Source organism: Carassius gibelio, chromosome A23 (assembly GCF_023724105.1).
Source record: "Carassius gibelio isolate Cgi1373 ecotype wild population from Czech Republic chromosome A23, carGib1.2-hapl.c, whole genome shotgun sequence".
NCBI lineage: Eukaryota > Metazoa > Chordata > Actinopteri > Cypriniformes > Cyprinidae > Carassius > Carassius gibelio.
The window spans coordinates 1,364,759-1,381,566 of NC_068393.1; the positions used below are offsets into that span (position 1 = coordinate 1,364,759).

The 16,808-nt window shown below is 35.9% G+C and overlaps 1 protein-coding gene across 2 annotated transcripts in view; it reads left to right on the forward strand.

Annotated features, from left to right (window-relative positions):
• LOC127944820 (minor histocompatibility antigen H13) overlaps positions 1-15,481 on the forward strand; it is a 33,450-nt gene extending 17,969 nt beyond the window's left edge. Inside the window, exons 9-12 of one of the 2 annotated variants that reach the window (XM_052541127.1) lie at positions 49-85; positions 176-278; positions 361-446; positions 14,782-15,481. In XM_052541127.1, coding sequence (XP_052397087.1) covers positions 49-85; positions 176-278; positions 361-446; positions 14,782-14,851 — 296 coding nt within the window. In that variant the 3' untranslated portion in view covers positions 14,852-15,481. Of the gene's footprint in view, positions 1-48; positions 86-175; positions 279-360; positions 447-14,103 lie in introns of both variants that reach the window. The other variant, XM_052541126.1, reaches the window with a different exon arrangement.
• Positions 15,482-16,808: the final 1,327 nt, after the last annotated feature.

Below are 16,808 nucleotides of genomic sequence, written 5' to 3' on the forward strand. Positions count from 1 at the left end.
TTTAAAGGAAAATCTTATTAGTGAATGTATTCTTTCTTGTTCTGTCAGGAATCTTCATTGCCCTGCTCCTGCGCTTTGATGTCAGGTAAAGTCCTTTTTTTTTGGTTTTGTCTGACTTAAGGTGCTTGTAGTTTCGATTCACAGATGTTGTCATTTTCTCATCTTTCACTCTTAGTTTGAAGAAGAACACACGAACTTACTTCTACACCAGTTTCCTGGCTTACATCTTTGGCCTGGGTCTTACCATATTCGTAATGCACACCTTTAAACATGCTCAGGTAAAAACATAAACAATTGTTGTCCTTCATTAATGAAATCAAGCCAGCACTTCACTGAATGAGGTTGTGTTTTGATTCCCAGCCTGCTCTGCTGTACCTGGTCCCTGCTTGTGTTGGATTTCCGGTGCTGCTGGCCCTATTTAAAGGAGAACTGACAGAGATGTTCAGGTAACTCCCCTCCTCACAATGACATTGTTCAGAGGTTATGTGCAGGGTCAGGATTCTTGGGTGACATTTAGCTTTGAATGTAGTTTTAATTAATATAGCACACTTCTGTTCTCACGTTCATGCCTGCATGTCACAGTGTCTTTCTTGCACCCAAAATCAAGTGTGTATCACCTGTTAGATGGGCTACCTCATTTCTACGGTTACTCTTTACGTTCAGTGTGCTTGATAGCATTCACAATGAGCACGTTTACATGCTCACCAGTAGGCTGATAACTCTGCAAAAATCAGCTTATTAAAATAACCGGTTTTCCCTGTATATATGCACATCAGTAACCTGACAACGCAAGTAAGCACTGTTTACATGACTTCATTAATAAATCAGGTTATTTCCCTGTAGTGACGTCAGATAATCTTTTACATATATTACGAGTATTCCATACATTTGTCAGTTGATGTTGCAAGCTTACTTGAACATGTCGGGAATCTTACAGCTCACTTTTTATCCCCTCATGCAGCTATAAACGCAGCATTGTGCCTGAAGCACTTCTGTTGCATAAGATGAAACACATTTTTATTGTTTTCTGAATCATGAAAAAGTCTGCTTTTGTGAGTTTTATATTTTCTTTCTTTACAAGACATTTGCTCCATCTACACGTGTATAAATCTGGATTAATGATGCGTACTTGTCACGTACCACAATTACGCACTTCAAGAAGCCAACAGAAAACTGGTTATTGCATTTACATGCTATGCGAAATCGGAGAAAGAGGCAAAAAACTACCCGTTTATGCATGCACCGTTTATTACCTTACTCTGATAAAAGAAAACTGGTTACGGGGTTTACATGACCAAGTGTGTTTTTGCCATATATATACACAGTCATACCCACAAATATTGGCACCCTTGGCAAATATGATCAAAAAAGGCTGTGAAAATTCATCTGCATTGTTAATACTTTTGATTTTTTTTATGAAAAAAAATTCACAAGAATGTATCCTTTCATTGGATAATAAGAATTTAAAACAGTGGGGAAATATCATTATGTAATGTTTTTCTCAAATACTCGTTGGACACAATTATTGGCACCTCTAGAAATTCTTATGAGTAAAATATCTCTGAAGTATATTACCATTCATATTCACAATTTTGAGCACTCCAGCATGATTATAAACATGAAATCATCCAGCTCTGGCTTCCTTTTTCACAGAAATATAAAGAGGAGGGAAAATAAAGCCCAAATTCCCTTAATCATCCATCACAATGAGAAAAACCAGAGAAAATATTTATGATGTGCAGCAAAAGATATTGGGGCTTCACAAATCGGTGAAGTGGCTTTAAGAAAAGAGCTAGAGCAGTGACAATTCCCATTTCCCACCATCAGGGCAATAATTAAGAATTTCCCACCAACAGAAAATGATTCAAAACTGCCTGGGCGTGTGTCTATATCATCCTAATGCGCGGTGAGAAGGAGATTTAATGTAGCTAAAGACTCTACAAGGGTCACAGCTGGAGAATTGCAGAAAATAGTTGAGTCTCTGGTTCAGAAAACCTACATCACGTTGTTTGGGAGGGTTTCAAGAAAAATTATCCTAGCTCATTCAAAAACAAACTAAAGCATATTCAGTTATCAGCCATGACTGGAATTTTAAATGGGACTGGCTTTTATGATCAGATGAAACAAAAAAATGAGCTTTTTAGCAGCAAACGCTCAAGATGGGTTTGGTGAACACACAGAAAAAAAGTACCCCGTGTGTACAATGAAATATACTGCTCTATTTTTGATGTTGTGGGCCTGTATTTCTGCTGGAGGTTCTGGACATCTTGTTTAGATACGTGGCATCATGGATTCTATCAAATACCAACAAATAAAAAATCAGTAAGTGACTGACTCTGTTAGAAATCTTATGTTTGATATCATATAATACCATGTTTGGATCATTCAACCGTACAATAATCCAAACACAAGCCTCAAAAATAACACAGAAATGGGTCACTGAGCTCAAAACCAAGCTTCTACTATAGCCATTGCAGTCCTCTGACCTGAACCCTATGAAAAATGAGAGGAGTGAACTGAAGAGGAGAAGCACCAACATGGAGCCGGGAATCTAAAGGTTCTGGACTGATTCTGGATGAAGGAATGGTCTCTGATCTCTTGTGAGGTGTTCTCTCTCTGCCAAATGGAGGTTTCAAAGTATTGAATAAATGGGTGCCAATAATTGTTCAACGAGTATTAGAGAAAAACATCTATTTCATAATTATATTTCCCCACATTTAGAATTCTTATTATCCAATGAAATGCAATTTCTTTTTTTTTTCTTTTTTTAAATAAAAGATCAAAAGGATTAACAACACAGATGAATTTCTACAACCTTATTTGGTCATATTTACCAAGGGTGCCAATATTTGTGGGCATGACTGTATATAGTGTTCATTGAATCAATTGTAAAATCGATTTTGCATGTCTAAATAATAAGGAAAATTTTGGTGATGTTGATGACGTAGGTATGAATTTAAAAAAATAAGCATATCGTGACGTCACTGACGGGGTCTTCAACCCGTGCCTTTGGGCGCATAATTGCAAACCTCATTTTGATGCAGGCTATATGGACCACAAACAAATTAAAATCTTTGTCAAAAACATGTTTATTGCATGAACTTCAGGTGAGAAGACAAAAAATGAGGTACTGTTATAATGTTTTACTTGAATCAACCACTAGGTATCAATGCAACCTACAAATGAGAGACAGTATACTTTGCTTTCTTGGGTTGTCACTTTTGTGAAAAAAATCCAGTTTGATTTGAGTGACAAGTGTTCATTGAATCGATCGTAAAATCGATTTTGCATGTCTAAATAAGTTCTATACGGCAAATAACACCAAATATAGGTAAATCCACGGACAACAGGCAGGATGAATGTAAAGACCAATATTTCTGATGATTTATTGGCATGAAGTTACATGCACAAGGAGTGCAACATTTTCGAAAAACAATAAGCAGAGTGGACTGCCATAATGCGAAACAACATTTAATGCAGGCTTCAATATGGATGTTTATGATTAGAAATGTCAACAACAAAAAAATCGCATGGGCGATTCTAGGGCTGTCAAAAAAAAAAAAATAGAATTTTTAATATTCGTCGAATTTAAAATAAAATCTACATTCAACTGCAAAAACATTAAATTCGAATTTTAGGTGTGCATTAAGGAAGCTGCCTTATGAGCCCCGGTACTTTACAGTCCATGTTCCGTTCCATCTCGCCTCGCACACAGCCGTGTCTACACAACTTTCAAAGGCGGTCAAGCTCGACGGTCAGTCTGAGAGCGTCAAGAGCCCCCAGGAGGGTGCGGCAAAATTCAAATATACTATCTTTCACATATCTTTCATTCTTTTTTCCGGTGTATTGTCTCATTCTGTTTGTGACACTGTATGCTGCAAAACCATGCGATTGGGTTTTTACTACCAATACAAAGTTTCCGACCGTGAGTTATTCCATAAAGGACACAAACAATTCTGTCGCTGAAGAACTGAAACTTACACAAGAGTTATGATGCATATTACGTTATTGCTTCGTTGGACTAAACGTGCTCCATTTGATGTCGTTCAGTGGACCGTTACCTTTCTAACTAAACCGGGTTTTACAGCTGTGGATGTTTATGACAGGTTATTACGATAGATCTGGTATGTACAGCGTTTCCGTTGTATTTGCTACATTTGTGTAAGCAGTACACACAAAAACATCAGCAGTCTTTATAAGCTTTCCATTGAAAAACAGCGATCTGTTGTTGATGCTTGAGGCTTAGATCTTTATAATGATACATAGTTTGTCAAGATTAAATTTGTCCCGTTTCATTTAATCTATTCATAAACACTGACACGTGCGAGTTAAGGGGCGTTCAGGACGCCCGCGTTGGGGTGCTGGCTAACAGGTTAACAGAATTTACTTACAATCAAATACATCTTCTTTCTGGCAGACTGAATGTTTTCCTGCCTTACTAAATGTTGGGCTCATGATCTTTGTTGTATTTGCCTCAATCTGATTTAGTAAAGTCAAACCACAGACTGTGTCAGTTAGCGGAGTAGCGCGCTCTGTGAGGCGGGAGCAGCTGCAGAGGATTCCACTTGGTCTTAAAGACTTCCTCAATCACTATGTTCACAAATAACAATGATTTTCGTAAAATAATAAATAATAAAATATCAATTGATAATTTGTTATTATTATTATGGTCTTGTGAAAATAATAATATGGGCTGCGAGAAAATAATGAATAAAAAGAGTAGGGCTGCTGAGTGCAGGCTTGTTTCAGCCAAATAACAAACATAGTTCAGTTCAGCTGGAGGGGGCCGGGTTTTTTGGGGGGTAATTCTGTATAGAACTTGTAGGGGTCGAGATAAAGGTGTGAATCTCTTGCTCTTTCTTATGGACTGTGTCTTATGAGGGTTTCAATCTTGCTGAGCAGGTTTAAATAGGACTCGTCGTATTGGTTATAAACACTAAAAAATGGTCTGCCCCCACGTAAGATTTTTTTAGTTCTAGTCATTCATTTGTCATTATTCAACTAAACTGATTTAATTATATTAAATTTAAATAATCAAGTCTCAATATATTCCGCGCTCAAGCACATGCATTAAGTTTGCCACAAAGCCTGTGCAGAATTAGCCTAATAATTGCAAAAAAGGAGACCTTTTAATTACTTATTAATAAACAAATGTTTTCTTGTCTGATGCAAGATGTATTTCACAGTGCTGACTCTCTCCGACGAGGGAAATGCAACATTCACAGATTACATAATTCTTTCGTTTTTAAGTAAATTCAATATCAGGTAGGGCTGGATGATTTTGGTCTAAAATCAAAACCTCGATTAAATTGAACATTTTACCTAGATTACGATTAATGAACGATGATTTTGCTTTTGTTTTTGTTGCCCTCATAGTTCACTTGACAGGGTTTGTACTGTAAATATTGATATAGTGATAAATATGATTGACTATCAGCAGTTATTTTATCTATGTTCATAACATTTCTTACTAGGGTTGGGTATTTGAATTTAATCGATTCTGATTCTGCTTATCGATTCCTAGTTTCGATTCCAATAAAATAAAAAAATCCAGTATAAAAAATTTAAGTCAAACATTTAGATGTCAAACATTATTACCAAGCATTCTGTTGCAGCTGAATAACATGAGCAAACATCAGCAGCCTACAAAACACTGCAAAAGGAATTTTGCTTGTGATTTAAAAAAAATACCATAGCAAAAACAACTAGATTAATAAAAATTTCAAATATTAAAGTGTTAAAGACAATTAAACAGTCAGTAATAAGATAGGAACAGACAAATCAGTTAGCAATATCATAAATACAACTAAACAAAATTTCAGGTACAGAAACTGTAAGTTTAAAAACACTACTTGACTAATCTTTATTTATAAAAAGAAAACTATGCAAAGTTATTAAATATATTCAGTCAAGATCAGTGAATGATTTTCTTTTGTTCTCTGAAACTACCTTTTCTACAGTTAAAATACAAAGAACATTCCAAGAACAGACACAAACCGGGAACCCGCAGCGCGAGCGCCGACCGCTGCTCTCTGTGCACACGCTTGTGCTTCATGTGCGCTGCACACAAACATCCTATAATAAGTTTTGAGATTCTAAGCTACTTTACTGATAAATCACAGGACAGCACTGACAACTAGTTTCTGTTTTCCTCTGTGCACGTGATCTTCATAGCTACTGTTTATATGAGTGTTCGTGCCACAATGCAGCTAGGCGAACATGGTAGCTCGAAATAATATTACACATTCGATCATCTAATCGCTTGAATGTCCAAACCATAAACAAATACAACTGACAAAGGCTCACCGCTCACACACCATCACTGCGTTGAACCTGTGTTTTGCTTTTATGCCACTGACTGGACAGGGCAGAGACATATTTTTTTTATATTTATTTATATATATATATATATATATATATATATATATATATATATATATATATATATATATATATATATATATATATATATATATATATATATATATATATATATATATATATTATCGGCGTTAACGCAAGACTCTTATTGGGTGATAAAAAAAATATATATATATATCGCCGTTAGTCTATTCTCAAAGTTGGGTTGGGAGCTGGGTCTATACTAAGCAAGCTATGATGACTTTCACCTTAATATTTTATATAACCGACTGGCTATGGCCAGCCTAAAAAGATGCTCAGGACAGTTGACGGAAAGCTTATTTTTTTCACGTGTTTGTCGATTTAAACATTAAAGCATCCAAACACAAGACGCTGAAAAGCTGAACAGAGTAGCTGTGTTCGGTGCGTACGAGAGAGATCGAGAGCCGCGTATCACGGACAGCGACACTGAACCGAGCTTTCTTCTGCGAAGTTGTCCTCGAAGTCTCTCCTGCACCTGAACGGACAAATACAAATTGCAGTTTGAACAAACAAAAAGATGTGAACGAGCCCAATTCAGTACCGCGGTGCTCTTGTGTTCAGGGCTCATGCAGAGAAAGGTGTCTCAAAACACTTGAACATTGAATTCGCTTATTTTTGGTCTTGTGCCGACAAATACATACAAAATATGTCAGAATATCCACCTTGGAAATTATGCTAGAAAAAACTGTCTGTTGTTTCTTAAGTGAAAGTAAACAGTTGAGGAAAAAATGGGATGTGTATTATATTGGATGCGTTCATCGTCTCTTAAAGGGACCGCGCCTAATTTAGCTACTAGCTGCTGTAATGTTAATCCAAGAAAATGAAAATGAAAATCACTCACTGCTCTTGACTTAAAGCTGCAGTCGGTAACTTTTGACGCTCTAGCGGTTAATAAACAGAACTGCTTGTGTCTTGCGGAAGAACATTCTAGCCGGAACTACTTCTCTCTGTTTATGTCTATGAAGAATCACAAACGTACTGGTTTACTCCGCCGCGGTACCCCCGAAGCAATCTAAAATAGTCCGAATATAAACACGTTTTAGGTGCACCCTAGTGATTCAGGACAAGCTAAAAACACGGTTTGGAAAATGGATTCATGGTGTACTCGCTTATTATATACATTTTTCTACAGCTCTGATTGGTTGTTTTCTTACCGGGAGCAGTCCGTGACTGCAAATGGCAATAGGAGCACTGGGAGGAGCCAGAGGAGCTTGATTTTTTTTTTCAGGAAATAATGACAGGTTTAACAAATATGTAAAAAATATACTTTTAAAAAAGTTACTTACTGCAGCTTTGATTACTTTGTAGTTTTAACAGTCAAACCAAAAAGTTTTTTTTTTTTAATCCTGTCTGTTATAAATTTTATTGTAAATAAATTATAAAGAACTAATTAAAACTTTAGAATTTTTTTTGTCATTTGAATATTGATTTTAAAATGGATTTAAATCATGAATCTGATTTTTCCAGAAAAAATCTGGGATTTGCCCAGCCCTAAAAGTAAGTAAAGAAGGCTCCTTTTAAAATCACTTAAGTTCAGTTAATTTTAGTTAATGAAGCTCTTTTTTTTTTTTTTACATCGTGTGCATTAGGGGTGGGTCCCAAATAGTCGACTATTCGAGGCTTCGATTCGAGGAGCCTGATATGACTACCAATCTCGCAGTCAAATATTCGCAGGCTGTTATGATTATGCCATTCTGACTATATGCGAGCACTGATGAGGTCTGATTTCACATAGAACTTGCGGTTTTCTCCTAATAAGATAATATGCAGCCTATTATGATAAAGCCATGAATAAGACACTGTAAAGAAAGAAACTTTTAATATTTTAAAGTGCGTGAATAAATCCAACCACCCCTATAGATTTGTTACACTTTCCATGATCTCTGACTGACAGAGGAGCATCTTGGCGGCAGGGATTTAAAACTTTACCAGGACTCAAACTGACACCAGCAGACACTGGATTTTTTTCGAGGAGGTAGGGTACAAGTGATTCCAAAACATTTCAGCAGGTGTGTATATATATCATGGATCTATTATTTACCTGATATAAGATGCATTTTTGTTTTGAGCCAAGCGCTTCAATGTAGTACTACGGTGATCTCTCTTCAGGGCACAGCACAAGCACAACAAACAACGAAGCAGAATATTAATAACTATTACTGCACTGTCACACCCACACCATTATAAATGAGAACACTATTATAATAAAACGCTGTGAATTTTTTTAATTTAGCTGTCATCCACAAAAGGAGCTTGCATTCAGAGCCGCACAGACACGTTCATTTGCACTCAGGCTCTTTTTGCATATAACAAGCATATCAGTCCTAATATTAACTTTGTTGTATAAATAACAAAGCGTATTCTACATTAAATTGAGTTAAATCCCATTGATTAAAAATTTGCTATCAAAGGCATCACTCTACTACTAGGGCGTAACTTTGGGTCTACCAATGGGGGGTTAAACTCGCGGCGTATGAATAATTTTCTTGTGTAAAAGGTAACATGCTAATTTACATTACAGATTATTTAAAATATGATACTATCTTTCTTGCTGGCAAATGAAATTAATAAAGAAAACGAACAAAAGTATTCATTCTGAATATTTCATTATTTTAATCTGAATGATGTTATGATATTGAGGGGGTAATATTAGTTGGATCTGATTTATTGGGGGGGTCATGACCCCCGTAACCCCCCTGCAAATTGCGCGCATGCTCTACTGGTCAACTTCAGCGCACGCAGCTCAAAACAGAAATGCAGAACATTAACCCTCTGGAATCTAAGGGTATTTTTGGGGCCTGGAGAAGTTTTTGTCCCTGACATTTGTGCTTTTTTCAGTTTCTTGTAAAGTCTAATATCACTGTAATCAGCACAAACTGGGCTATAATAATATGTGAGAAAGAATGTGAGGACAAAATAAAATGTATATAATTTTCTTTTAAGTTTATTTAAAATCTATTTAATTATCCCACACCATAATTTAATATCCACTTGGGGGAGCAGTTAAACCTTTTATTAGGAACAAAGCTGACTTTCAAACTTTTTTTTTGCATCATTACTCCACTCACACAATCCTTAAGAAATCATTTTAACAACCTGATTTTCTACAAAAAATATTTATTATTATTATTATTATTATTATTATTATTAATGTTGAAAAGAACTGAGAATATTTTTTCAGTTTTTTTTTTAGGGGGGAAAAATTGAAAGAACCGCATTGTCTGTTACATTTGTTACAGTTACATTTTATTTGTTACATTTATATTATTTACATCAAGCTTTTGAATGGTATAGTATTGTATATTGTGTACATCACATCTGTGGGGTGAATTATGTCTGATTCCTCTCATCGCGAAGCAAACAGTAAAATAAAATAACTTTAAGAACAGTCTTGCTGCTTTTTCTTCTGTGTGGGTGTATTCAAGCCGCACGCTTCAGTTTGAATCTGAATAGCGCGTTCAGCGCAGGGGCGTGGTCACATTAGATATAATGAAGGGAGACGTGAAAAGTTGGAAGGGTGTTGGAAGGGACCTCCCGTAACGGATTTTGGATTAGTCGATAACAGATTATATTTAACTGTGTGTGGTATTTGGCTTTATGCTAAGAGTTTTTAGATTCTTCCTATTTTTTTTTCTCTGGTTAATTAACAGTAGTCCACCTTTTTTAAGCTCCTTTCACACTGCACGTTGGACCCGGAACATTGCTGGGTCGCCTTCTGTGTGAATGCAAACACGTCCCAGAATTGTTCAATTGTACAAAAGCCAGAACATATGGCGTAAAGGGTGTGACGTAGTGATGACGCACGTTATAGTGCATCTCTTTTAACTGGGTGTTTTGAAGGAAAATCAACGATCACGCCATCCATGCAGTTTGCAAACTGTAAAAAAGCAGAGATCAGTTAGTACCTCACTTTCCTCCCTGTCGCTGAGAACGTTCGCCAGCGTAAGTGAAAGTTAACGTACCTAGGGTTATTGACTTGTACATTAGTACATTATTTCCAAATCCAGATCATTCTGATCCAGATTTAAGGCTTAATTCACCCAAAAATGAAATTAGACCTGTTTTTACTTGAACTTGAAGCATCCTAGGTGTATACGACTTTCTTCTTTAACCTATTACCCAGCACCCCGACGCCCTCGTCCTGAAAAGCCACTCAACTCGCACGTGTCAGTGTTTATGAATAGATTTAATTAAACGGGACACATTTAATCTTGACAAACTATGTATCATTATAAAGATCTAAGCCTCAAGCATCGATGACAGATCGCTGTTTCTCAATGGAAAGCTTATAAAGACTGTATTTGCTACATTTGTGTACAACAGTACTCATACAACCATGAACAATGGAAACGCTCCGTCGTAATAACGAGTTATAAACACATCCACAGCAGTAAATCCCGGTTTAGTTAGAAAGGTAAGGGTCCACTGAACAACATCTCATGGAGCATGTTTGGTCCAATGAAGCAATAACGTTGTAATATGGATCATAATTCCTTAGTTCTGTCGCTGAAGAACTGAAATGTAAACAGTTTGTCCATTATGGAAAACGTACTCAAAAAAAAAAAAAAAAAAACTGTCTTGTTAGTAAAAAAAACAGTATGGTTTTGCAGCGTACAGTGTCACAAACAGAATGAGACGATCCACCAGGAAAAAATAATGAATGATAGACGAAAGATAATATATTTGAATTTTGGCGTACCCTCCTGGGGGCTCGTGACGCACCTGTCAGCTGATGGAGGATAATTTAATATTTTTGAGCATTATAAAATCTGGTTGATAAAAAGTACAGCCAAAAGTGTCTTCTTTCCAAAGACACCAAAACTATGTTTGTAACACACTGAAGTAGGAAACGTTACAATTATAAGCTTGGTAGAGCACTTTCAGCTGTGAGTCCCATAATGGGGGGTGCTGGCTAACAGGTTAAGACGAATCCAGTCAAAGTTATATTAAAACTTGTTCTTCCAAGCTCCATCAATGCAGTCAATGAGTGTTGCAGTTGAACAGTCCACAAGTCGTCAAATAAAATTTCTGCATTCATAATATAACATACTGCACATGGCTTCGGTGTTTAAATAAAGGCCACCTATAGCGAAGCCAGTTTTTGTAAAAAATAAATAAATAATGTTTGGACATATGCTCATTATTCACTTCAGTTGAACATAAAGACTAAAAACTTTTAGTCAAATGTAAGCTGTGTCTTTCTGGTTCGAATGTATGGAGCCCTGGAGAAAAAAAATTAGTAGGGTTTTGCAATCCGTCCTGTCAGTTCATAAACCGTACTCACAAATTCATAAACTGTTCCCTCAGTTTAACAAATCGTGCCCACTAATTTCCAATCCGTGCGTTCCTATTTTGTAAATCGTACTCTCGGGTTTAGAATCTGTACCCACGAATTCATTCCCCGAGGAAACTGATTGCGAAAGGGTGCGCACGGATTTGTAAACTGTACTTGCGGATTCATGCAGCAAGCTCCTACGTGTTAACATACAGTTTTTATGAATATTATTATGTGTAATAGGTTTAGAGCAAAGTGTCTTAAGTGATTCTCTCTCAAGTGTAGTAAGAGGTGGAATACAACAATTTAATAAAGATGTGCATCAAAATCTTGTTTAATTTGTGATAATCTCAGCACTTGATTACTATTATAAAATAAACCTGGCATTGTGACTGACTCTGGAGTGATTTGTTCCTCTTTTGTTAGTCGTTTTGGATAAGATTCTTATGCATAAACTGTATAATATATAATAATGGTAAAAAATTATAGTTATTTTTATTATTTTAATTTATAAGCTTAATCAATGAGTGAACTTAAGACAGTAAAAATGTTAGTCATAAAATTCATGAATGCCTTATTTTTAAATAACCTTTGTGTACTATTCTTTCTTAACATTAAGACTTTTAATTTTATTATACTAAGCTCCAAACAGAGTTAGATGCGTGCTTCACTGTTAATGTTATTATTAAATAATTAGGCCTATTATAACATTTCAGTTAGAAAAGAGATTACAACATAACCAGCACATTATTTGTTTATGTTGCTTTTTACCTATTTTTCTTCTTTTTAGCTTTTATTTTAGGCTATAAAACACTGTCTTATCCTATTGTTGATTAATGTAAAATAAACGCTAAAAAGCTGATCATGGTGTCATATGATACTATGAAAAAATTGTTTACTAAACAAATTAATCTGCAGGCGGGGGCGGAGCCACAAAACCATGAGTTTACAAATCCGAGGGATGGGATTGTGAAAGCTGCGCACGGATAATGAATTCATGGGTATGGATTCAATACTCTGAGCGCACGGATTGAAAATTTGTTTAACTGATGGAACGGTTTAAGAATTCGTGAGCACGGTTTATATAAACTGATGGGACGGATTGCAATGCCGTTGCCACGGATTGTATGTTTTTCTCCTATAAGTGAAACATTGTTGAAAACATGCAGCCTGTCTCTACTGTGGAGTCGCCGGCTTTTCAGGCAGCCCGTTATGATAACATAGATTTCATTTTTAAACAACATTTATATTTTTTTATGTTTTCTTTTTATAGCATATAATTTAATTTATGGTTTCCAATATAAGATTTTGGGTGCTGAGTTTCTCAAAATTGATTCTGAATAATTCAGATTGCTTTTTATTTCAAAATGTTTTGTCATGTTGTACATTATTGATAGTTTTCATACTTAAAAGATGTTGTGTTGAGCCCTTGAAAATGTTCCTTTCACAGTTTATGATGCAGAAGCCACTTTAGTTTTTGATTCTGAATATATTATTCAGATGTTTTGGTATTTATTTCAGAAATCCTTGTGATGTACAATATTCAGTTTGTGCTGGTCTGACTTAAAGTAATTTTTAAACACTATTTTGATAAAGTCAGATTTGTGTTTGTATAGACCATGATGCATAAAAGGGCATTAATGGGAACATTAAAAGAACGTTCTTTACTGTTAAAAATAACTTTTTAGTAACTTTTTTTAATGCATTACTTTTTTTTGTAAGTAATCAACAAAGTAATTGAGTTACTTTTTGAATGAAGTAACTGTAACTAGTTACTATTTCTTAGTAACTAGCACAACACTGGTTAACAGGAGACAGAATGTACATGTGCTAAATTGGATTTATCATCCGTCACCGTGACGTCAAGTGGACTTTTGAAGCTGAACTAATGAGTGGATTAAGCTTTCACTTGGAATAATGATAGGAATAACATTGATTACTTTCTTGTCGGACAATTGTAATGCATCCCAGCCAGTCAGGTAGAAGGAAAAGAGACTACGGCTCCTTAAATTAGGTAAGCAACAGGTTTATTGACTTGTAATCGCAATTTAAGGTCGAATAACAATCGGGTCCAGTTGGGTCTGTGTCTTCCCAGCGGGTAGACACCGATAATCGACTGGTCCAGGTAGGAATTTCTCGGATCTACACGGATCCGGGTGCAGCTTTTGAAATAACAGACTGGTCCGGGTCTGTTGGGTGTAGTGCATTACAGGTCTCTTTCGGGTTCGGGCATGAGTTTTTGGACCCGTGAATACCTCTACTGCAAAGCAGCTCTTTATGTCTTTTCAGGTGTGAGCTTTCATCTTACAGACCTTTTCTTCTCTGTGCTTTGTTCTTCGTGTTACCTTCTTATTTTTCTCCTGCTTTCTTTCTTTCTTTCTTCACCCTATCATCTCCCTTCCCGTGTTTTGTCCTCTGGCATGCAGCTATGAATCGTCAGATGAAGTTTTGCCCCACACTCCGCGGCTCACTCATTTCCCCACTGTGTCGGGCTCTCCAGCTAGTCTGGCTAACTCCATGCAGAGTTTTGGCCTGTCGACCCCCAGCCGTCGCCGGCACACACCCTCCGACATGTAACAACTGAATTCTTTTCCATTACTATGCAGGTATCGCCATTGATCATTCAATTGAACCTTCCTGATCTTTTCCTGTCAACATCCTCACACAATTCAGGGTCATTTAAAGTACAGTTTCATTTTGTTATGCTCCTAGTTGGCCTCTCTTGTTGTGTCATGAGATTATGCACTAGCTCATGTGGTTTCTAAACTGTATAAAATGACAGCAATGTAAGACCCATTTACATTTTTTTCCATCCATTTACCTGTAGTTCTGTCTTCAGTGAGCACTGAGCTTTGTCATGGTAACTTTCACAAGTTCTTGATGTCTGTTTGTTTCCTGTCCTGCCTTATTGATTTCCTTATACATCTTTCAGTGTACTTCTATCACTGGTGTCCACTACAGCAGACATTCATTTATCAAAAAGGGGCAAATCACATCAAACATAGGGACAGAGCAGCCCGACACCTGTCTCCTATTTTTATCCATATTTATTAATATTGATTGCCTCCCAGTCACGCTTGACTTAATTCTTTTGTCTCCTGCAGATATGAAGAGTCTTCACCAGAGGAGGCGTCATTGAAAGTGGAAATAACAGAATCTGATAAAGACAAATAAAAATGCTGAGACTTAATTCATGTCCTATGTTTGTTTTTTATAGTGATGTGATCATGCAGCAAACTGTCATGCTGCTCATGGCAGGCATATGTTCTCTAATTTAGAACTTTTAATGTACAACAGCTTTCTCAGTGCCTGTGAAATCTTAATTTCATTGCCTTCAAAATTCATATTTAAACATTTGGCTATTTGCTTTCAAAGATTTTTTGTTGTTGTTATAATACAGTATTTAAACTGGGTAGAAGTTGGGCTGTCTGAATGTGTCAGATTGCTATAAAAAATGATTTAAAAAATTGGATGTCACGATTACCTTTTCGGGTATCTATAAACACAAGTAATTGTCCATAATTTATTACATGAAAGGATGAAACATTCATATTTTTATTTTATGCAAGTGTAAACAAAACGGTGGGAACCAATATCTCCCTAGCAAGTGATGGTATGGATGTAGTTGAAGGGTTCTAGTTTAGTTTTAGTTCCATGCTTTGCTTGGTAACCATCATTTTACGGTCTCTAGTGTAATCTTTCTTTTCTCCGTGTAAAAGTTTAAGCTTATGTGAGGATCATTTCTTCCTCTGTTTAACTTTTGTATTTGCATTAAACTGTGGTGTTCACCACTGGAGTAAAGTATGTTACCAGTGTAGTTTGTGCTTCTCTATATTTTTCACCCTGTCAAATGAGTAATGATAATAACTTCGCATATTTATGCTGTGTATCATGTATTTTATATATATATATATATATATATATATATATATATATATATATATATAATATATATAATTTTGGTCTGTGCAAACATTGAATTTAAAACTTTGTGGTCAAAATTTCTTGTTAACAATAATTGTACTTTACAATTACAAATATTACCATGACTAAAGAGCATACTCTTACTGGTAGATTGATCATTACAGAAACATTATGTTGGTAAGATCCAATGTTAGTTTAGGGCAGCTGTGTGTGTGTAGCAATTCATAATACTCAAAATGACTTTATATTGCAATTATACATACCTCCATGTCAGCTTTGTGGTTTCATCGATGATATATAATAAATTTTTTGTAATGCTTTTATGTTCATAATCATTAAATGCTATTAAAATACTGAAAACAAAAATAAAAACACATTAACATGTTCAAAATTTTATGTATTTATTATTTTAAGTATCTCCTGAGCAGTTTTGAGCTCATGCAAGATCCCTCAGGCGACTGTTAATTGTACATCACAATGAATACGCTACTGTTATTAACAAACATTTTAAAATTATCACCAAATTATCATTTTTGAAAGTTAACAAAGATGGCAGCTCAATAAATTAGTAAAATAGTAAAGTGTGTTATTGCCTAAATAACATGTTTTAATATAAATAATTTATAAAAAAAAAAAAAAACATAACAGATGTAAACGTCATCTCTCATTCCAACTCGCTCGCTCCCGCCCTCTCTTCCAGCTCGGCGCTACTACACTTTGGATTGTGGGAAATAGTGCTTCAGCGAGTGTACATCAATTGTACACTCGAAATCAAGAATGAATTGTGGGTAAAAAGTAGTGGACGAATGTAGGAAATGAAGTCATTCACTCAGAATTTGGACAGCACTACAAAATGTAATTTATTAAGATTCGGGAGGAGCGCGTCAGATACTTAGCCTAACCAACACAGGTGGACCATTATCAAGTAATCAATCCCATAGTATAAATATCGCTGACTTACCTCTATCCATTGACGGTTTATCAGCATCCCTCCTCCACCCCATCTCCTCACTTCAAGTTCACTTTATAAATAGACGGGGAAGAGGGGGTACTCTAGGTTCGGGCCATTCCCGAGCTCGGAGCCCTTCCCCGGACAGCACGTCAAATATGCATTCCAGACCTCAGCTAATTATATGTAAGCGTGAACTAGTGAAATGGCTGACAATTTCCAACTAAACTCAACACTTAATTAAATGGATCTTGGACT